The 23439-nt window shown below is 42.5% G+C and overlaps 1 protein-coding gene across 6 annotated transcripts in view; it reads right to left on the reverse strand.

Moving 5' to 3' along the window:
- Positions 1-23439, reverse strand: part of LOC147419448 (uncharacterized) — an 89687-nt gene that overhangs the window by 49347 nt on the left and 16901 nt on the right. For all 6 annotated transcript variants that reach the window (XM_086506299.1, XM_086506304.1, XM_086506302.1 and 3 more), the window contains one exon: positions 14157-14297. In XM_086506299.1, coding sequence (XP_086362425.1) covers positions 14157-14297 — 141 coding nt within the window. The remainder of the gene's footprint in view (positions 1-14156; positions 14298-23439) is intronic.

Consider the following 23439-nt stretch of genomic DNA (forward strand, 5'->3'; position numbering starts at 1 on the left):
AGTCAGCCCAATTGAAGGAAAGAGGCATGTCTTCGTCGGCTTCCTCTAGGTGCGCGGCCAACTGTGCCTCTTGCCATGCGTGGTACCAATTAATGGCATCACCGGCAAGGTACATGGCTACCGTCAAAACCTTGCTATTGCTTGTCTTCTTAGTTGTCGCAAAATAAGCATTAAATTGGTGCAACCAAGAATGAATAACAGTAGCATCCATCTTACCATCATTACTGAAAGTCAATTTCTCTATGATTGGGTTGTTGGAGTCCGAATCTCGGCTTGCGCCACTTGATGAACTACCGACATCTTTGGTTGGCTCGAACTTCGAGGCGAGAACTTGTCGAACCAATTCTTGCATGTGTAGTTCTCTCTGTGCCTCACGATCAGCTTCCGAGGCTGCTCGTCTTTCTTCGGCCGCCTCCTTTCCTTGTGCTTTTCTTTCTTTTCGTTCCTCGGCCGCCAAGCGCACTTCACAGTCCAAGGTTTCCTGTCTGGTTTGGCGTTCACGCTCCATGGCAATGCGATTTGCTTCTAGTTGTGCCATCGCAACGCGATTCGCTTCTTGTTGTTGTGCCATCATTTCCAACATTGACTTGATCAAAGCCTCCATAGGATTTGGTACAATCCAGGGCGTAGATGGGGAAGGAGGGGGTCAGAAAAACCTCCTTGGTGGTGAGATTCTTCTTCCCTACTGTCATGTCCATCACCTCCATGTGAAGTATCCATTCCGCTTCAGGTGATGACCATACACTTCTTAAGTTCACGAGGAACTTGGGTTCTTGTGGGTCTTGGGTTCTTGGGTTCTTGAGGTGCTTGAGTTCTTGAGGTTCTTGAGGGTCTTCAGGTTCTTGAGGTTCATGAAGTTCTTCTTTAGCTTGCAATCTATGTTAGAGAAGGATCTTCTCTTCACCCGAGTTCTGCTCTTTTCCACAGGCACACCCCTTGGCGGCCTTACGCTCACACCAAGGTTGCTTTTTCCCACCTCACGTCGATTGGCCGGTCGCTAAGTGCACGGTCCGCTCTCAATGACTGAAAGAGGCACAAAGGGAGGCTAGACAAGCCCTTCATTCTTAAGTTTCCTGTCACTCTTCAAAAACACAATAAGGAATCGACACACCCAAGAGGACTTGGGTTATGTGCGACTGCAACAAGCAAAAAGAAACTTGTGGTTCTTTCCTTGAGTGATACACAACACTGCCAAAGCTCTGATACCAATGTACTGTGCAACGGAAGTGAATGTTGAACTTTGCTCAAGATGAGTGCTCCGAATTGTGCTCAAGGTTCCTTTTACTTAGGAAAGAGAGAGCCTTTCGTTTTTTAAGGAGAGAGCGCAAGTGATCACAAACAAAGTGGATGAACACTGTGAATGAAGGTGCTAAGACTGAGAGGTAGAGAGAGAAGAATACGACACCAGGCAAGTTGTCAAACCCTCCTCCGAAGGCCCTTCTCTTGATGGCGAGAGAAGTCTATACTATTGATTGCACAAATCTGGTACAAGATGATGATGCAAGTCGTGAGACTATGATGCAAGGTAGATCTAAACTTGGAGACGACGGCGACGAGGATGGCGACGACGACGGCTGAAAATGCTATCTGCTCGGCGGTTCCTTATCTGTTGAATTCTATTGTTGTAATCGCTGAATTGGCTGTCCCCAAAACGCTGATTTGGTGATTTGTTGTCCCCCACATAAATATATGCCTATTTTTCTTTAGAAATGTACAAATGTCAAGTGTGTCGAATGGCACGCTTGTTAGTATCTTTGTGGATATGTAAAGGAAATGGAGCTTCATCGAGTGCCGGAAGCTGAGATGGTGCAAAGTTTTGAGCTGGTTGTGGTTCCCGAGATCAGAGAGCATGTAAGGGGAATGAAGGTGCTAAGACTGAGAGATAGAGAGAGAAGAATACGACACCAGGCAAGTTGTCAAACCCTCCTCCGAAGGCCCTTCTCTCGATGGCGAGAGAAGTCTATACTATTGATTGCACAAATCTGGTACAAGATGATGATGCGAGTCGTGAGACTATGATACAAGGTAGATCTAAACTTGGAGACGACAGTGACGAGGATGGCGATGACGACGGTTGAAAATGCTATCTGCTGGGCGGTTCCTTATCTGGCTGAATTCTATTGTTGTAATCGCTGGATTGGCTGTCCCCAAAACGCTGATTTGCTGATTTGTTGTCCCCCACATAAATATATGCCTATTTTTCTTTAGAAATGTACAAATGTCAAGTGTATCGAATGGCACACTCGTTAGTATCTTTGTGGATATGTAAAGGAAATGGAGCTTCATCGAGTACCCGAAGTTGAGATGATGCAAAGTTTAGAGCTAGCTGTGGTTCCCGAGATCAGAGAGCATGTAAGGGGAATTAGAAATGAGCATGGGGCAACTTAGGAAGCATTCAAATTAGCCTTGAAAGAAGAGTATTTCATGGAAGACTCCGAAAGGGTGACAAAGAGGACTTTTTTTAGAGTGGGGTAGTTCGGCCAAGAGAGGGACTTTCACCTACCGAACTACAAAGGGAATTTGAACGCCGCTATGATCAACTTTCAAGGACTGAAAAGCCTATCCTAAACTCAGAGAAGACAGAGCTATTTTCGCAGGCAGCAGGTAAAGAGATTCAAGAGAAGCTAGAGTTACTACTTGAGGATAGGATGCGAAACAGGGCTTAAAGACTGATTGGAACGAGGTGAAAGATGCCATTTTGCTGCTAGCAAAGCGATGATGACGGAGAGACAATATGATAGTCAATCCTACTCAAGCCCCAAGAGTTCTTGAGAGTCCTATAAAACCAGTTATTGTGGTTCCCAAGAGTGACAAATCCATCTTAGACGACATTGTTAAAGAAATGCAAGAGCTAAAGTTAAAGCTTACAAGGCTAGAAGAGAAGGGGCAACCATCAGGTCAATCTATAGTGCAACTACCTCAAAGCAGAAAAGGTTTTGTAAATAGATGCATATGGTGTAATAGTAAAGACCATGGACGGAGGGATTGTGAAAGTTTCAAAGATGCTTTGAGAAAGGAGCTTATTTTCTTTGAAGATGGAAAAATTCACTTAAGTGAAACAGGTAAGCTCTTGGGGACAAACTTTGGCAAAGGTGGAATGAAGAAGCTAGTTGAGGACATGGCTACTAGCCATGTCGTCTCAATGGTTGAGGCAACTGCCTATGGGTTGAAGGTGGAGCCTATAAAGCAAAAAGGAGTGAAGGTTGGAGAAGAGCATCTAATGGGATTGGAGAATTGTGGCCATGGGCAGTAGAGTCTGCTGTGAAAGGTAAAATGACTAAAGAGGTTTTACATGAAGCTGGAGATTGTATTCGGCTAGAAACAGGTTGGAACGAGTCACGACCCTGTAGACTCTTTGTCAGTGCATGCATACATTGCCAAATGTCAAGCCAATGAGGCCACTGTCGAAGAGAAATGTAGGCGTGAGAATGGGGATGAAGGGCCTTCAAAACGGGCAACGAGGAGTGGGGGCAAAAATGACACAATGCCTCCTAGATCACCTTCCCCGCAACAGATGCCTGTCCCCGAAGTGCCTAGGCAAGAAGCCTCTAAAGAAAAGAAGAAGGATGCAATGAAAGCTAAAGCAAAGGGCGGAGCCTACAAACTACAATCTGATATAGAGGCAACAACTAACCTTAAAAAGGTTTTGGAAGAGAGGATTTTGAACGGTAAGGTGGAATTTACGTTGGAAGAGGTCCTTGGAATAGCAAAGAGGGAGTTCCATGACGAGATAATTGATATCATCAAGAGGAAGCAATAGTCTCTTATTAAATCTATCCATGTACAGGGTGAAGAAGAGACTTTAAATGCATAGGGAGTACAGGTCTATGGCAAGCAAGGTGATGAAACTGTTGTTGGATGCTACAAGTCTAGGGGAGGAGTAAAACAGGTTCACTTCTTGGATGATGAAGATGAATTCGAGACCACTCACAAGAGTTATTTCTCTAAGAGTCATTGGGCAAGAGCGACTATAGAGACCCTTGTGAAAGTGGGAGACGTAGAAGAGCCATATATTGAGTTGATAGATCATGGGTCAGAGATTAACCTTATGTCAAAGAGTCTTTATCAGAAAGGAAAATGGCCAATTGATATAAATCATGGATGGATGATTCATGCAGCAAACAACTCATCGGGGGAGCTATACGGAGCTTGTCCAAATGTAAAGGTGAAAATAGGGGATGTGAAAGATTACCACAATTTCTTTGTACGGGAGATGTCTACATACCCTCTTATCCTTGGGCAGCCATACAACACTACCACTCGCATGAAAACCAAGGTGATGGACGATGGGTCAACTTATGCTAGCGTAAGGAGCAGGGATGGGAAGCGTGGAGTACATTTCCTGACTGTTTGTGTGGACCATGAAAGGAACCGTGAAAGTCGTAGAGAGCAACCCTTGCCAAAGACAAACAAATAATTCAAGGACTACAGGGATATGAGGGGTTTTGGCCATGTCCCATTGTAGAGCGGGATTGCAGTAATACAAGAAGAAAAAAGTTCTCGCATGATGTATATGCAAAGGAAATGTTTTCTATAGGTTTTGTAGGATTAACAGACTATGGATCTATTGCTTTTACAAATTGTGAGGACTTAAAGCAGGGTGAAGGACAACATGTAAATAGTATACAAAGAGATGAATGGTTTGCTAGAAGATGATGAATGCATTGCAGGTGTGTTTGATGAGTGTTCGTTTGTGGATACTATGCAAGACTTGGAGTCTTTAGTGGATTGCAATTTGCGTATGGGAAGTGAGCTTGTGAAAGTTTGCTCAATAGAAGTGTACAAAGTCATTGAGGATTTCAAAAATGCTCAAGGTGTTGATGTACGAGTGGAGATCAAGTATAAGTCTGTGGCAAAGAAAGTACAACCAGTGGCATTACCTCTACCAAAAGATTGCACAAATAAGATGGAAAAAGCTGATTTGCAACCTAGCCTTCGTGACCCAAGCAAGATTGGACACAAGTTCACGCAGAATTCTTTAAAGGAGTTAAAGGTTGGTTGCGAGGACAGTTTGACAAAAGCTGAAAAGATATGCTTTGAAGACATGCTTGCCAAACACAGAAAAGCTTTTGCATTTGAGCCTCATGAGATAGGGTGTGTTGATCCATCCATTATTGTTCCTATGGTGATCTTCACTATCCCTCATGTACCTTGGAACTTGAGGCCTATTCCAGTTCCAAAGGCTCATTTGCCAAAACTCATTGAGCTTGGCAAATCTCATTGAGCTGCTTAATGAAAAGATTAAGATGGATGTTTTGGAGCCTTCTTGTGCTCCATATTCAAACAACTGGTTCACAATTCCAAAGAAAAATGGTTCTTTACGCTTTTATCCAAGATATGCAACCCGACAACAAGGTTACAATTAGAAATGTGGACACAGGGCCAATTGTAGATGAATTTGCAGAAAGGGCAATATATTCTATGAGAGATTTGTACTCAGAGTATGATCAGTTCCAACTAGCAATGGAAAGCAGAGACCTGACTACCATGAGGACACCTTTGGGCCTGGTAAGGATGTGCACCTTACCTCAGGGAGCAACTAATTCAGTTGCACATATGATGAATGGTATGAACAAAGTCCTACGTGACTTCATACCTCAAACTACAATGCCTTTCCTTGATGATGTGCCAATCAAAGGTTGTGATGTAAGTGATATAGATGTGGCTCTGGACTCGAGGGGGTGCCGCAAGTATGTGGCAAACCATATCAATGATTGTGATAAGATCTTGTCAAGGTTGGAAGAAGTGAACCTTACTTTATCTGGACAAAAGTCAGTATTTGGTGTGAATGAAATTCTTATTGTGGGACAAATGTGCAGGCCATATGGTATAAAGCCTTGTCTTACAAAGATTGATGTAATTCAGAGAATGAAAGAGAAATGTATAAATGTCACTGAGGTTCGGAGGTTTCTGGATGCATGCGTGTTTTATGTTATCTGGATTCCGCATTATGCACATGTAGCAGAGCCTTTGTATCAACGTTTGAGAAAGAACCAAAAGTTTCAATGGGAAGAAATGCATACCCAAGACATGAGAAAACTAAAGAAGTTGTTGCTTATGTCTCTAACTTTGAGGAAAGTAAACTATGAATGTGGAAGACATGTAATTGTGACAGTGGATACTAGTTCCACAGGAATTGAATGGGCGATTGGGCAAGATGATGATAATGGCAAGCGATATGTGGTGAGATTTGGAGCAAAAGTCCTAAGTAGGAAAAGACAATCCAGTTGCGGATATGCTTTCAAGAGCGAGGTATTAAAATGAAGAAGACATGGTTGTCGAGGGCGATGATGTAGGCACAAGGTTCTATAGTCCAAGGGTGATCATGTTTGCCTGTCAAATGCACTTGAGTCATTTACAGAGGACCTATATCAAGGTGATTGGTTGCCCATTGGACGCTATTTGAGCACTTTGACAAGGCAAGAAGGGTGGACTGATCAATAGTTCAAAAGAATACGCAGAAATGGCTATGGATACTTTTTGAAAGATGGATACTTGTGGAAGCATCCAAAACAAAGAAATGGGATGCCATTGAGGGTTGTGAGTGATGAGGACTCAAAAAAGACCTTATGAAAAGGTTTCATGGGAGTCTTTATGCTGGACATAGAGGTGTATGGGCCACCTTTACTAAAATAAAGAGAGGTATTGGTGGAAAGGTATGTACAAAGATATATCTCACTTTGTGGAGTCTTGTGAAACCTATCAAATGTATACGTCATCGTGATGGGTTGCACCCTACATACCCACTGGCTATGCACTATAAGTGGATAGTAGATTTGGTTACAATGCCATTGGGTTTATGGAAAATGGGTTTATGGCAAACGAGATACATAGTACTTGCACGAGAAGACTTGACTAATCAGGTTGAAGGTCGTGCTCTATGAACAAAAACCACAGAAGGGATATGCAAGTTACTCTCGGATGATGTAATTAGCCGTTATGGCTGTGTTGGGAAAATAACAGCTGAGAGAAGTGAGTTGCATGCTGACAACAAAAGGGGCTTTTTCTCTATATTGGGCATTAAACTCGCTCTCACTACTGCATACAATCCTGAAGGGAATGGTAAATCAGAACGTGGGCATCCTCCTATCATTAAAGCTTTGGCTAAGGCCTGCAAAGGTAAAATGGGAGAGTGGCCTAGGTTATTGCCTTATGCTTTATGGGCTGATCGTACAACTCATAGCTCAGTTACTGGTTATATGCCTTTTGAGTTGATGTATGGTCAGAAACCTATAATGCCAATTGAAGATGTAATTCCCACATGGAATGTATTGCCTTGGGAAGATGGAATGAGTAGGGAAGGCCTTCTTGCTTTACGCATACAGCAATTAGAAAGAAGGCCTCAAGATATTGAGATTGCAGTAGCACGATTAAAAGATGCAAGGTTGAAGAATAAGGACAGATTTGATAAAAGGCACAGGCTCAGACCTAGAGCTATTGAGGAAGGAGATTGGGTGTTGATGTATGACAATAGTCTTGATAACCAACATTCAGCGATAAGAAAGCTTTCAAAGAGATGGTTTGGTCCTTATGTGGTTAAGCATGTACATGGAAATGCAACTTATACCTTGCATGAGTTGGATGGTACAAAAATGAAGATTCCCATTGCAGGGAAAAGAATCAAGTTATTCAAAAGAAGGGGCGATACACATCTCTTTGTTTCACAAGAAAGTCAAAATGAAGGCTCTGATGAACATGTTATGGATGAGGATGAAGAAAGAGATGATGATGCACTGGACTGGGCTGCAAGTGATGACGACATCGATATGTATGTTGACTTAAATGAGGACTAAACCTACAAAAGCTATGTGTGGCACATGCCGGAGGATGTGCAGGTTTAGAGGGAGTGGATGTTGTGCTGTGATACGTGCATAATGTGAAACTACAATATCTACCTCACTCTCAATTCTTTTGTTGTCTGGGACCAAATGCTATGATGTACATAGTGTGATATATGCAAAAGTAGATGCCACGGTTACAGTCGTGTACATACCTTGCCGAGCAAGTGAGGCCCTAGACGTGGTACTGTAGCATGCCTTTTCACATAAATATATGCCTATTTTGCTTTAGAAATGTACAAATGTCAAGTATATCTAAGTGGCACGCTCGTTTTGCCTAGAAAGTTCAACGCAAGCGATCTTGGCCAAAAATAGCAGGTTTCATGCACGGGCGTAAGAGATGCATCCAGATTGCTTGCCAAGTGGAAAAATGAGGTTCAAGATGAAATTTAAGCCCAATGGATTTTTCCACAATTTTAAGGACTTTTCCCGGTTGTTTGGGCTTTTTACGGGCAAAAAAGAGCATTTTTGGGCTAAAAATGACAAAAAATGGTCATAAGATAGTCAAAAATGGCTCAAAATGCCACATCACTCACGGTGCCGTGACTATGAGGAGTGAGGGAACATTTTAGAAGAGGAAGATCAGCACTATAAGCTCCTCTGTGAAGGGATACAAAGCTTGCACCTATGGTATGCTAGTACATTAAATCATCACACACACAAGAGTTTTGAGTTGATCTTGGTTCTTTTTCAAAGAGAAGCTTCCATGGCTGGAGTTTTGCTCTTTTTGAGTGTGTTTTTAGCCTCAACTCTTCTACGACTTGCTTGATTTTGTTGCGACCTCTCACAGTCAGAGGCCTGAGGCTTTCCTAGCCGCACTCCGTAGTCTTGACTCCGACAGTATTCTACGGTTTGTGCTATATAACATGTGTTGTTCCCGTTCGTTTCTCCGCTTTTCGGGCAGTTTTCACATCAGGTGCAGCATTCACCATGGCTGACAACAACACAAATGATGTTTGCTGCCTTGGATGGAGACAATTACCCTATGTGGGCTTACATGATGCAACATGTCCTTGTGTCAAAAAGCGTTTGGAACATTGGGCAGGGCATTGATATACGTCCTGGTTCTGAGGATGTAGGTGATGTTGAGGATGTTGCAGGTTTTGGTGGCAGGGTTGCTGCTGCCAGAGCTGTTCTGCCTGCGGCTATGCAAGTTTGTTGGGATGTAAAAGATGCGTAGACTCATGCATTGATTATGTTGTCTATGAAGCGCACTATTACTCCTTTAAAAGGTTTCAAGAGACTCACATAAAATGCATTGTGAATCCTCCGAGTGTCACGCAGTTTCTGTCGGAAGGAGACATCATTGATTTTTTTGGAGATCTGGAAAGGTCCATAGTATCTCATACTAAGCTTTGGAAAAAGCCTCTCCTTTCCCTTCTTCTTTCGCAGGCGTGCCTTCTCAAAACGTAAGAGCACCCAATCATCCTCCAATTTCAAATCGCGACGATGGCAATCCGCTGCCTTTTTCTATCTTTCCTGAGATTTCTGCAAAGCCTCGCGGACCTTGGCAAAAACCGTGTCTAAGTCGCACGTGTACTTATCAGCTTCAAAAATCTTATCTTTTGTGCTTGGGAAAGGTGGAACCTTCGCAGCACCTTCAATAATCTCAACTGGCGCCTTTCCCATTGAAGAGTGTATCGTGTTGTTGTAGGCAAATTCCACCAAAGGTAGATACTTCTCCCATTGAGTCTTCTGATCCAAGATATAAGACTTCAATAAATCTAAAACCACTAAATTGGCAATCTCAGATTCCCCGTCAGCCTGCGGGTGGAAAGATGACAAGAACTGCAATCGCGTGCCAATGTTCTCTCAAATTGCCTTCCAAAACAAACTCGTAAATCTGGGGTCCCTGTCGGAGACAATCGTCTTAGGCATGCCATGTAATCTGAAAATCTGGGCCACAAACAATCTCGCTAAGTGATCCGGCTTGACTGTTTTCTTCACTAGAATGAAATGAGTCTGCCTGCTAAATTTTTCAATAACAGTCCAGATACCATCGTGACCACTCTGTGTTCTTGGGAGATCAAAAATGAAATCCATTGCAATACTTTCCCAGGGGCGGGGTATAGGCAAAGGCTGTAACAATCCTTGTGCTTTATGCCTATCAAACTTGACCTTCTGGCATACCAAGCAATTGCGCACAAACTCATCCACATCCTTCTTGAGTCTCGGCCAAAAGAAGTATCTCTCTACCCCTTTCAAGGTGGTAGCAATGCCGAGGCGATCCATAAAAATATCGTGCTTGGATCGGTACCCACCCAATCTGGAACCAGTCCTATTTTCATCTTGCCTTTTCTTCCACGTTCCTCAGCTACTCTCAAACTCTCAGGCCTCTCGTCAACCTAGCCGTTCTATTCTTTATGTGCCTTTTTAGGGCACTTCGCGGAGATATGTCCAGTTTCCTCGTATCCAAAGCACTTCCCCTCCTTGACGAAGCGAGCCCTCTCTTGAAGAGTAAGCTTGGGTCGTGCATCCTTTTCTTTCTTTTCCGGATTGCTCTTTATCTTTCTACTTTTTATTTGTCGAAGTCTGTTCGGCTCTCTGCGTCATGATCTCATCTGTGGGGTAGGTCAGACTGCCAAAGTGAATGGAAAAACCCTGTTTCGCATGACTCATCAACTCCTGAATGGAAGCTGACTTTTGTTCTAAGCAGTGATCTTGGATCTCTGTAGGAAGACCCAAGGTAAACCGCTCAATCTGTTCCTTGAACGAGATCTTCTTAAATGAAGAGGCGGGTAGAAAAGAGCTCCAGAATTTCTCGCAATAAGCGTCCACTCTCCACTGTGTCCTTCTTGGTCATCCGAAGATGGTTCCAAGCAGTTCGTATGTCGCGTTCATACTCTCAAGTCAGCCAAGAAGAAAAAAAAGGCCTTTTGAATTTCAGCCATTTAACTGGCGTTGTCTTGTTTAGAAGAAGCGTGGACCACCAAGTTCGAGCATTTCCCTTAAAGTAAGAGACAGCTCTCCGAATCTTAGAGTGCTCTTAATAACGCCCTCCAGAGAAAGCTATGTCAAACTGCTATATAAAAGACAAAGCCTTCGAAGCATCTCTATAACCAGAAAACGTGTCAAATTTAATTGACTGTCCACCTTCCTTAAACTCTCGGACTTTCTTGCTTTTGTCTTCCAAAAAGTCGTATTGGTTGGCTTTATAAAAATTATTCTTGTTTACATAAAAACTATTGTCATTAGAGTCTAAACTATCTGAAGACGAGTCCTCTGTAGAACTGTCAGTCACAGGGCGAGATTTAGGCTTTTTTGCCTTTTTCTTGCCCTTTCCAAAGCTTTGCTTTTTACCTTTTCTATCTTCGTCGCTCGAGTCAGATGAGCTAGAAGAACTCGAAGAAGAAGAAGAAGAAGAAGAAGAAGAACTGGGTACTCCTTCAAATCGAACACACTTCTTCTGCTTTCTTGCCTTTTCAAAAGTAGACTGACGACCCAAATATCCTGGGAAGTCAGCACCTTTCTTCTGCTTTTTGTCGTGCTTTTTAGGTTTGTTCTGCGCGTAAAAAAGTTGTGCAATTTGTGCATCAACCACCTGATTAAGGGCTGGTTGTTGCAGGCCGAGTTCAATGCTGAATGTATGTCAAATGCGGTTGAAAGGGCCAAAACATGCCTTGATGATGTTAAAAAGTGTTATGCTTGAAGTGAACACGGATGGGGTATTGTGCCCTAGAATTGCAGTGCTCGATGTGCTCTACCGGCCTATCGTTACGGCTCATAGATTGGAGCTACGGTGAAGAAGTTATGGCAGTTTAAAGTTCAAGTCAATTGCAAATCCGTACCCGATTGAGCAACTGCAGCTGAGGAGACAGAGTTGAAATGAATGCATGGGCTTGAAGTGCTCACTTTGTGGAGCGCGTCGGTCTTTTCAGATCAGTGATCGGAGTTCCGGTTACCAAGATATTGGCCGGTAAATATTCACCGAGGGCCGGTTCCGTACCACGCTGGTCTTTGCTGCATTGTTTGTGTTTCGGGGTTCTTTTCAGGGTTTTAGGTCCCTCGGCCAAGGTTTTATAAGTTGGTAAAAATCTTAATCACTTTTGTCTTTAGGCCAATCGGTAGGCCTTAGGCCACTCGGTAGGCCTTCTTCTTCTTCTGCTTCTGTTAGGTTTTAGGCACCTCGGCCAAGATCTGCAAGCTGGCTAGGGTTAGGATCAGGAAGTCCTAACCCCCTTCATCTTCAGTGACACGTTACTACCAAGAAAAGCATTGCAATAAGTTTTGATTGCTACCATGTATTTGTCAGGTGATGCCATTAATTGGTATCAAGCCTAGCAAGAGGCACAGTTAGCCAAGCATCTTGAGCATGCTGCAGATGGGGAACCACTATCTTACAATTGGGTCGACTTTCAAGACAAGATCAAGGCTTGTTTTATACCACCGCAATACCTTGATCGGTTAAAAGAGAATTGGTGAGGCCTCAAGCAAAATGGGACTCCTATTATGTCTTTTTCTAACCGCCTTTTGCAGATTGGTGTGCAATTGCGTAAGTCGGATGAGGATCGCAAGCCTCAAGGAGGCTTTCCTCGTTGGTTTGGGGCAGTGGTGGTGATGGAAACTCTTGAGAGAGTTGGTCGCTCTCTTGAAGCGATACGTTTGAATATGCCTCCAAGAAACTAAGAAACATGAGTCAAATTTTGTCGTGATGAGGTTTGTAGGTGATGAAAAAAGATGGAATCATGAGACGGTACATCAGAATCTTTGGAGGGAAAGAAGGGAACAAAGGGAAAAGGGAATTCACATAGCCTCGGAGTGATTCTAAATCAATCAAATCATCCCTTGGATTGTGACGTTGACAATGGGCCAAGTGCAATAGTTTTCAAATCACATATTGTGCATGAATCTCCTCCGAAAGATCTTGATGAGTGGGGCTCATTGGTGGGTCCAAGATATGTTTGGATCCTCCTCCTTGTTCTTCATGTGTGGTTGGAATGGTAGTTTATGCAAAGGACCTTTCTTTGGTTTGCAAAGGGCAAGGAAGCAGCTGTGAGCTCTGATACCACTTTAACCACTTTCGACGAATGTTCCAGCGGAAAAATTGTGAGCTACCACAGCCTGGAAGACTTGATATAGCTTAAACAAGAAAGTGAAGGGAGATGGAGAAGATTTCGAAGCGAGATGCCCCTGTACACAATGACCCTTAACAGCCACTATCAGCGCCCCAATTGCGTATTTGTTTATTGATTGAGTGTGTGTACAACTCGCAGCAAGAAATTGCAAGTCTTCTTCTTCAAAGTCGCAAACTTTATGAAACAGGTGTATGTGCTCTGTGTTCTTTGTGTGTAAGTGCCTGCAACTAAGACTATTATATGGACTCTAACCAACATTTATAAAAAAGAAACAGATGCTCACATACACATTCCTAAAATGTAGCACCTCAAAAAAGCATGCCCAAATACAAGTTGGCGCAAAACAAATATAACACAAGTGAGTACTCACTTCTTTGATCTACTCCAATCAAGCGAACTATCATGAAGATTTTCATCGCAATTTTTGAGCTTGATTGAAGACTGATGTTATTAGTTTATAAGGCCCAATCTAGGCATGTTGCATTGGTAGGGTTTCTAGTTAGAACCATCAATTCCATCCTACAACCCTACAATGCTTTTACATTAGAACCATAGAAACTCTATTGTAAAACCCAACATTGTGGCAAAGCTACAACATATACATGCACTTTTTGCTCCTCAATAAACATTCCCATTGCTAATATGTAGGATAAATGATCCCTTTGGGGGTATTTAAGTGAAACAATATTGTTGAAATCCTGAAGTGCTCAATGTCCATAAACTTCTCATTAACTCCACTTGATAGATTTAATAATTGACCTCCAAAAGAACAATATTTAAGTTAGATCATTTCTGTAGAAATCACCACGTAAACCTCCTTCATACTACAAGTCTGTACCACCTTCTGAGATGATTGTGAACTACTACAGGTTTGGCTAGAGCAAGCAATTGCAATCTTTCAAATTACCTCACGAAATAGATTGCAAACTTAAAGAACTTATAAAATCATCTTTTGTAAATTCTTCTTTTGAGTTTTGTGTGAATTGTTGAAGTGTATCACTAAATTAAGCTTTTGATTTTTTTTCTCATGCTCAAGATGTTTTATCAGGCACACAAAGAGTTTGTGTAATTTACCACTATAATTTTAAGCTTACATTCATAATCAATTTACTACATAGAATCAAGCGCTATCTTTGTTTTTGTGGAATGAGACATTGAGAAACGGTTTTCTTTACAAGATTCTCCTGTTTAAATTAAAAAGAATTTTGAGGGAAATCTGCAAGTGGGTTAGCAGAAGTGATACCTTTGAAAAATTTCTCGACTTTCCCTCGCAGGTTACTTTAAGGAACACATCTCTAAAACTTGACCTCAGGTTCTTTTTTTGGATACTTCTTATTGCCTCAATGGTGACAGTGAGGCGGCATATCCTATCTGCATTTATGACCTGCAAAAGATATGATAAAAAACCTTTCATGGTAAATGAACTATAAAGATCATTGTTGGTCGTGTAAACATAGATGCACAAAAGACCTTTACCATGAGATACTGTGTTTATCACTCCATTATGCAAAAACATTACTCGTTCTTCGGATATAAAACGGGATACACATTGCGCTCATGGTTAGCTTGTATTTTCAAAAGTCAACGATACGTAGAATGAGCACCTCTGTAAGACTGTGTTGAGTTCTATCTTTCACCCATGAGACATAGACAGATCATCATTTATCAAAGATATGTGCATAAGAAAGAGAAACTGTATAAATTTACAGTGGATCATTGTACACACACAAATGGATACATACATACATAGAAATGAAATGAAATGTTTATTTACATCTGCAAAAGGCCTACAAGACCAGAAAACTACATAATCCTCTTATGATCCAAATGTCTAGTACAGAAAATACACAAGACTTAAGTAGCAATCTTTAAATGTGAGAAAATAAATGAGTCAATAGAGCCAGCTGGTGGCCTAACTGCTGAAGCCTCTTATCCTCAGTGAGCTGCCCTTGTTAGTACCATCACATGCACTCTCTCATGGGCCGTTGCATCATGGAATCAATCTCCTTTGTAAAGGACCTCTGAGGATCTGCTCTGTCTCTAATTGCCTGGATGTAGTGCTAGTAACTATGTGTGGGAAGTAGTTTGTGAGAGGCACAAGTGTCGAGATCTACTACCTCTAGCTCTATCTTGCAGATTCCCATGAGCTGAACATTGATGTGTTCTCTGGTCTTGCTGGGAGCTGGAAGAAATTTGTGACCCATCTCTGAGTGGGTCGTCTGCAAGGGCATGTAGAACGCCTTGATGAAGCATGTTTGTGCCTGCGAAGCTCCGACAAGAATAGCCAAGGCATCTCTAATCAGCATGATCAGTAAACTTAGATGGAGGCCTGAATCCGTTGGAGTGTGAGGGTTGCATGCATCAGGAGGTAAAGAGAGCTTTTTCTACCATTGATCATGTATTAACTTTGCGATGTTTGATTGATTGGGTCAGGGCAAGGAAGAGAGAGCTATATTGCTACTTTGTGAACTTCCGCAAAGCCTTTGACATGGTGCCACGGGAGAGACTTTTTCAACACCTGTAATCATTTTGTGTCCAATCGGACATGGCATGGGATGGAAGGTATTCGAGAAGGCCCGATGCCCAGCAGGTATGTCAGAGACCATTGCTAGCACCATTGGTGGGGAACAAGGATGCCCACTCTCTCCCATAGTGTTTGGACTATACATAGATGAGGTAGTCTTTTGATCAATAATTGGTGGACCTTATGCGAGAATTGCAGACGGCTACCAAAAAATATTCTTGATGGGAGAATTTTTTGCACCATGGCAAATAAAAAGTGTATTTAGTATCTTCCCCCTTGGCAGTGCCTTCTACTTTGCCACCTTCACCCCCACCTCCACCAGCACCCTCTCCCTCGTATCCTGGTTTTTTTTCCTTCTTATCCTGCATCCATATTACGTGAGCCTAAACCCATGGTCAAGTTTGATACTTTGTAAAATATTCAAAACCACCCAAAAGCTTTACAGCTTATCCAACAATTTGATTCGTCTTTAATAACGCCTACTACACCCAAGAGTCCAAACCTTTAAAGTCGCCTATTTTCTCAGAGAAAACGATTTACAATGGTGCAGTGCCCTTGTATCGAAACCTTGTGCTCCAAAGACTTCGGCACAATGCAAAACTACTTTTGCCACAAACTGGTGCTTTGAATTGAAGATTCTCTCTGCTTGGAACCAATTGATGATGTATCCTACTACGACTCTCGATGACTAAAATAATTTTATTTGGGATGCTTACTTTCCCACTTTAATCTTCAAAAACCCATCCAATTGACACCTTTGCAATAGAAATTTTTTAGATTAAAAAATCAACACTATCAACATTTTGCAACAAGACATACCTTTCAAACTTGATGATGTGTCCTACTTGATGCCTATAATCAAAAATTTATTTGGAGATTAGTGCGAGACGTACTATTGTGGACTTCCTTCCCATTGCAAGAGTACTCGCTGAACATTGAATTTTCTATCATGCAAGAATTGATGGATCATGCGGCAGCTGCTTGCAAGATGATGGCCAGAAAGCTTACTTTTATCAATGTCCCTCTTCTTCCAACAACACTTCTTCACCCCACACCTAGTCTCCATGTTGAAGTACAAGCTTACTCTAGCGCTACTGATTTTCACATCATGAAGCTACCACAATCTGATGTCCTCTTGGACATGCCTTGGTTCTATAAGGATTCTGCCATTCTTGATCCTCAAAGGAAAGTCATCACTCTGTGGCAAAGGGAGGGGGACTATTTCCTTAGATTTCAGAGACAATGTTTCTTTTTTTGAACAATGATTCTAGTTTTCTTTTCTTTTTAATAATAATTGATACAAACCAAGTGTAAATCGATGTATTGGCATAAACAACAGGTAAACCTAGCCTAGCAAGGTATATGTGCAAGATATACTACGGGTCTATTTCCAAGACAAGGTAGAAGTAGAAACCAACACTTGATTGATCTAAAGGATTTAACGGCACGATCAAGCATGGTTTTGTAGGGTATGCTTTGTGTGGCTGAAAGCAACTCTGGATTAATCTGCCATGCGAAGTAACTTGAGTACTTCTTGCATATTGCACCATAACACTTCATACAAATCATTACTTGATTGATGTATCACCCCCCTTAATTATATCTTGTGTGTGTACCTGCCGTGAGTCTATGTCGGTGATAAACGACTTAGCATTCACCGTAAGTCATGTGAATGTGTCTAATGATTTGGTTGCTTACACGACTGCGTAGGGCAGTAACCATTAACAATATCTCTCGAGTGTTTGTGTACGCGAGTGTAATCGCAAACAAATACTCTTCTTTAAGAGAGGGGTATGTGATGACTTGGTAACGTGGCAACGACTATACACGCACGGGAATCTCTCTCTCTCTCTCTCTCTCTCTCTCTCTCTCTCTCTCTCTCTCTCTCTCTCTCTCTCTCTCAGAGGTTTCGGATCACTTTGGCCCGACATGCACGACGCCTAGTCAGGCTATTGACCATGGAGGAGATTGATGAGATCCACCAACGACCGATGCTGGATCTTTTGTGATTTAGCCATCCCACATAGCTGCTTAGCTCACACCTAGTGGTTTAGGATTCCATAGTATTTTATTTTGTCATTTTTTGTTACTCTGACTTTGTATCAGATCCACCACATTGTAACTTTTTGGTCTCATAGGTCACTTTGTCCTTTTGAAGACGTTAATATAACATTTCATTTCATTTCATCTCTCTCTCTCTCTCTCTCTCTCTCTCTCTCTCTCTCTCTCTCTCTCTCTCTCTCTCTCTCTCTCCAAAAAAACAACAGCTACTTTCAAACGGAGAAACAGAGATACTCTACTATCACCAGAATCCTTACGAGTTGGGAAATCCTCCAGGATACATGATGAGCTAATGATGGAGAAGGTCCAGGTAATGCTCAAATCAGAGCTAAACTATATGAGGGATGACATCAGGAAGGAAATGCACGCGAACGCTGAGAGCTACAGGAACTCCATGTATGGAGACATGATGAGAGAACTAAGGAGAGAGATCCGGGGGATACAGAACGAGGAAATTCAGCTCTTGAAAACGGAATTACGAAACCTAATCAAGGTTGAAGTAAATGTAACAGAATGCGTTATGCAAAAGAAACTCGATGAGGCAGTAGCAAGTTTTGAAGCATGGAGAACAAATATGGAAAAGCACATGGGGGAAAAAGATGCAACAATCGAGGAGCTAAAAGGAGAACTTGCGGCGTGCAAATCTGCAACTAAGGAGAAGGGAGAGACCAACCTTCGGTGCTGAAGGAGCTCGAGGACATGAAGGATCAGATGAAAGCTACGGGAAGGAGATGAACAAAAATCGAAAACGGCATCTTCATGGGTGGAACGTCTTGTTAAGACACAAGAAAAGGTTGATGAGGCAAAGAAATGGATTGAGGATGCGAAGAAAGGGAAGGCCCAGATGCATGAGAGCACACCTACCTCCACCATTATTAATATGACCATTGAGTAAGAGCAGAAAAGGAAGAATCGGGCCCTGCATGTGCGGGTCACAGGAGTCAAAGACAAAGGGAATGTAGATGAAGAAGTGAGGGAACTGCTACAACGCATGGGCATCACAGAGCCTACTCACACAAATGTATGGAGAGTGGGCAAGAAAGGAATCGATGAGAAGGGAAACGTAAAGGATAGGGCACTTATTCTCCGCTTCCCGAATATAGAAATAAGGAAATAATTTCTAAAGAAGAGGCCAACTCTTAAGAAAACCGGTATTTTCTTGGGAGATGACCTTATATTGGCACAAGTGGCACACATGCAAGAGCTCATGCCAGAGATCAGGCAGCAAGAGAAAAGGGGAAAATCGCCTTTTATAGAGGAGGGAAAGTAGTGGTTCTGGAAAAGCGCTCATCATGACAGTGCGAGACCTATGGGGCGACACTCCGGATAGCGGTGTGGAATTGTAATGGATCATATAGGCTAGATGTAGGTGCCTTTGAAGACAGCTTTAGGGACAAGAGACATAGTTTTCTACTCAGAGACACACCAGATACCGGGACAGCTTATGCTACATGTGAAGGGGTATTTATGCGAAACAGCTGGTCGACCAGACAAGAGATCTCTACGAGGTAGCCAGGGTTCAGGAGGAGTACCAGTCTTATTTAAAGAGGAGCTGAAACCACTACTACAGATTATCAGGAAAGATGAGCAAGCAAGGTATATGTGGGTTAGAATGAGAGCCGAGACAGGTAGATTTCTATATATCGCTATATGCTACTTCCCTCCAAGTACATCAGTCTACTCCTCACCTAAAGGACAGTCCCCTTTCTTCATATTGAACAATGACATATGGGAGTTCTCTAGAGATGAAGACATCGTTCTCTTAGGAGACTTTAATGCCAGAACGGCCAACTCTCAAGCAGTATTCTATGATACTTCTGAGGAAATGCTCAGAGAAGTGGATTTATCACAGAAGGGGCTTACTAGAAACTCACAGGATAAAGAACACACTGAATATGGGAGACATCTCATGGAGATGGCAACTACACATGGTTTGGCCATACTTAATGGTCTAGAGAATTTCCCTTTATCTAGGGGATTCACATGCTTCCCGCACAGGCATGGGGCCAGTACAATGGATTATGTCATGACTTCACCAAGCTTTATTTCTAATATCGAGGACTTTAAGGTGGGACCCAGACCGGTTGGGATTGCAGTGGATCATGCTCTCTTGACCTTATCAATCTCCTTCCAATACAATGCCTCTCAAGTACAAAGGAAGAAGACACACACAAGATATACTTTCACGCCAGAGACTGATTCAGTCTATGTGGAAAAGATCTATAATAGGATGTGGGTAGCCGAGCCAGTATATATTGTAGAGGAGATTACTTCTCAGCTAACAGAGATACTACATGGAGCAGCACAATAGGCATACCCACATACTCAGCCTGATCTGAAGAGAGGACCTGGGAACATGCCTCAAAACAGTTGGTACGACGAGGAATGCAGAGAGACGAGAACCCAGGTCCAGAAAGAGCTTACACTTGGGATCGTCACATATAAGCAGTCTCGGATTGCTCTTCGGCGTATAGTACGTCGCAAGAAAAGGGCATTTTTAGCCAAACTAGAGAAGGATTTATATCAGCTCTTCTTGAGTCAGAACTCACATGAGGCCTTGCGTTTATTTCACGAGCACTCACCGCCTCTGACAATTACTTCTCCTGAGATTTGGGGTCAATATGTAACATCATTATATATGGTATCTGGACAGCCTCCACTACCAGATCCGCTAGAGCCATGCCCTGCTACTAGTACTTTCTTTACTACGGAAATGGTGAAAAAAGCCATTGATAAGATTAAGACAATAAGAGCATATGATCATGAGGGTTTAGTAGCAGAACATCTGATCCATGCAAGGGATCTACTTTCAGAAGTCCTTCCTTGTCTGTTTAATCGGGTCATGTGTGAAGGATTACCTGAATCTTGGAAATTATCTACTATCGTACCTATTTTCAAGTCAGGGGATTCTATGATACCCGGGAACTACAGTACCATTATGGTAGGTCACACATTGACCCGATTGTACGCATCCATTCTTGAACAAAAATTGAGTAGATGGGCAGAGAATGAGGGCATAAGGGCAACAGGACAAGCTGGATTCAGGAGGGGTTATTCCACTTTAGACCATATTCTTACGCTCAGAGCCATTATTGAGGAAGGAAGAGCAAGCGGGAGAAGGATGTATTGTTGCTTTGTGGATTTTCCGAAAGCTTTTGATACAGTACCAAGGGCCAGATTGATGCGCACGATGCAAGAGTTAGGGGTCCCCAAAGAGATTATTTGGGGGATCATGGCCTTATACGGGTCAGTAACTGGTTATGTACGTACTCCAGAAGGGGATTCCGACATTGTTCATTCCACCGTTGGAGTAAAGCAGGGATGCCCACTGTCCCCTACTTTATTTGGTATGTATATAGATGAGGTATCAGATTACATTGATAGAGAGGGTGACAGAGGTGCTCAACTTGCAGGGTCATGGATCCCTTTGTTGTTGTATGCAGATGATATTGTATTGATAGCAGAACCACGAGATGGAATGCAGAGGCAGTTATATGCATTACATAAATTCGCAGAGGACAACCGATTGTCGGTAAATTTGGGTAAAACCAAAGTTATGGTGTTTAACACCACACCGCAGTGGGTTCGGAGATCGGCACCTACATTTGCATATGGCCAGGATACAGTAGAGTACACAGATGCATACACATACCTTGGTGTGGTATTTACAGGACCGAAGTTTACTCTTAAGAAAACAGCGGATGCTAGATTGTCCAGAGCCTCTGCGGCCTTGGGAGGGTTGGAGAGGATGTGTTCACAAGTGCAGTTTCAAGAACCACGAACAAAACTTTGGCTCTTTGATACAGTGGTGGCTTCGGCTATGCTTTATGGGGTCCAGATTTGGGGACCATCTGTGGATCAGGATAATTGGAAGTCAATGGAGAGACCTTTGGTATCTATGATTTCCCGAATGATTAGAGCCAAGGCCTCCGTACCACACGCGATTACCCAAGCGGAACTAGCTGCCCCTCCGATAGAAATTGAAGCTCTTACCAGATCAGTGTCCTTTATACATGGTTTGTGGGATACAAATAATTGCCGATATACTAGTTTAGCCCTCGAATCCTCTCGACAATTAGCAATGAAAGGAGATACATCATGCTGGTATGCGCAACTGTCCTCGTGGCTTATAGAGTTGGATGCTAAGAGGACATGGGTAGACCCTACACAAGAATTGGGCACGAAGATGGCCGACTACAAAGAAAACTTCCTACAACTATCTGAAGATGGATTTGTGATTCGCCCGAGCTACATGGATACCCACCTGTCTCATGGTTTGAAATGTGCTATTGGTCAGATTCGTACATCCTCACAACAATTGGAAATTGAATTTGGCAGATTTAGGGGAATCCCACCTGAGAGCAGAATTTGCAAGTTATGCGGAATGGAGCCGGAGACAGAATTACACTATATATGCCACTGCACAGTATACTATAAGATACGTGGGCATTTCCATTGCCTCTTTAAAGAAGGCTTTGGACCTCTAGATAGAATCATGCAATACCAAGATCAAAGATGCTTAGGCTTGTACCTACTGGAACTACACCGGCACAGGGATAATCTAATGAGAAGACAAAGAGCACTACAGCCTCAGAGGCAGATCACAGATTTCTTCGGATCGAGAGAAGCAGGAGTGGAAGGAGAAGCAAGAGGCCAGCAGCCAGCACAAAGGAGTACCCACATTCATACCAAAGGCACCCTAATTGACAGAGCGATTGAGCTTAGGAAATTGAGACGACCACGACCAAGATGCAGAAGCACACTTTACCGGAGGAGACTACAACAAAGGATTAGAAGCATTCTAGCCAGACACTCAGAATGCTCCTAAGCAGTTTATTTAACACTTCGTATTTAGTTTTTTTCGCATTTATTTTCGCACTTAGTACTTTAGTACTAAGATACCCAGACATTGTAACAGATTCACCACTTTTGTATCAGTTTGGTCTCATAGGTCATTCTGGCCTTTTTGAAGACGTTAATATAACATTTCATTTCATTTCATCTCACTCAATCTCAATCTCAATCTCAATCCAACTACGTAAATTCTGCCACAATCAACACCATAAAATGCGGATTGTACGGCTATGCCGAAATGGCAACCCAAATCACAGGCCAGCTTTTGGGATGTTCGTTTTTTGAGAAGTTGATTTTTGGGTTGAAACTATCAAAAGTAGAAGCTTTTAGAAGGGCTATTTTTAGCCTAGTTTTTTTATGGCCAGCGCCTTTTAATTCGCAAAGCCTCAGTGGTAAACTCAGATCTTGGAGTGAGTTATCGCACAATTATAAATTCTCTCAATTAATATAAAATAAATATCGACAAGAACGCTCGACGTTGTCGGCTAATATGGGATTCACAAGGTGAGCCATTTGGCTGCTGAATGTGGGAAAAGTGTGAGAGAAAGACGCACAACGCAAAACAATGGGTCTCAAATGACACATTGAAAGCTTACAAACAACATCTTGAATGCTCTAAATGTCAAAGTCGACGATACGGAAGGGTGGAGAGAGAGAGAGAGAGAGAGAGAGAGAGAGAGAGAGAGAGAGAGAGTCTCCTACACCAATCAACCTTGGAAATGAATAACTGAATGTGTATACAATGGAGGCAAGGGGTTGCTTATATAGCAATCCCAGTAAATTGCCCTACCCAAGACTTTGACAAATAAGTAAAATAAATACCTAAAAGCCAAACTAAATAATAAGATCACATTGGGCAGTTCACTTGAGATGCCTAAACTTTAACACCCTCTCTGCAGCTCATAGTGGACATCAATAGTGAGACCAAGTCGATGAAGAAGCTACCATGAACAACACCGGCCGGGATACTGGATACACCTCGGTGTTGCTCTCCTCAACTTTGTACCTGAAAGTAATGCCATCTTGAGCATTGGTTGCCTTTGTAGAAACTTTGAACTTTAGACCATACCACGTCCAATAATCACCA

Source organism: Adiantum capillus-veneris, chromosome 29 (assembly GCF_014529385.1).
Source record: "Adiantum capillus-veneris isolate H3 chromosome 29, ASM1452938v2, whole genome shotgun sequence".
Lineage (NCBI taxonomy): Eukaryota > Viridiplantae > Streptophyta > Polypodiopsida > Polypodiales > Pteridaceae > Adiantum > Adiantum capillus-veneris.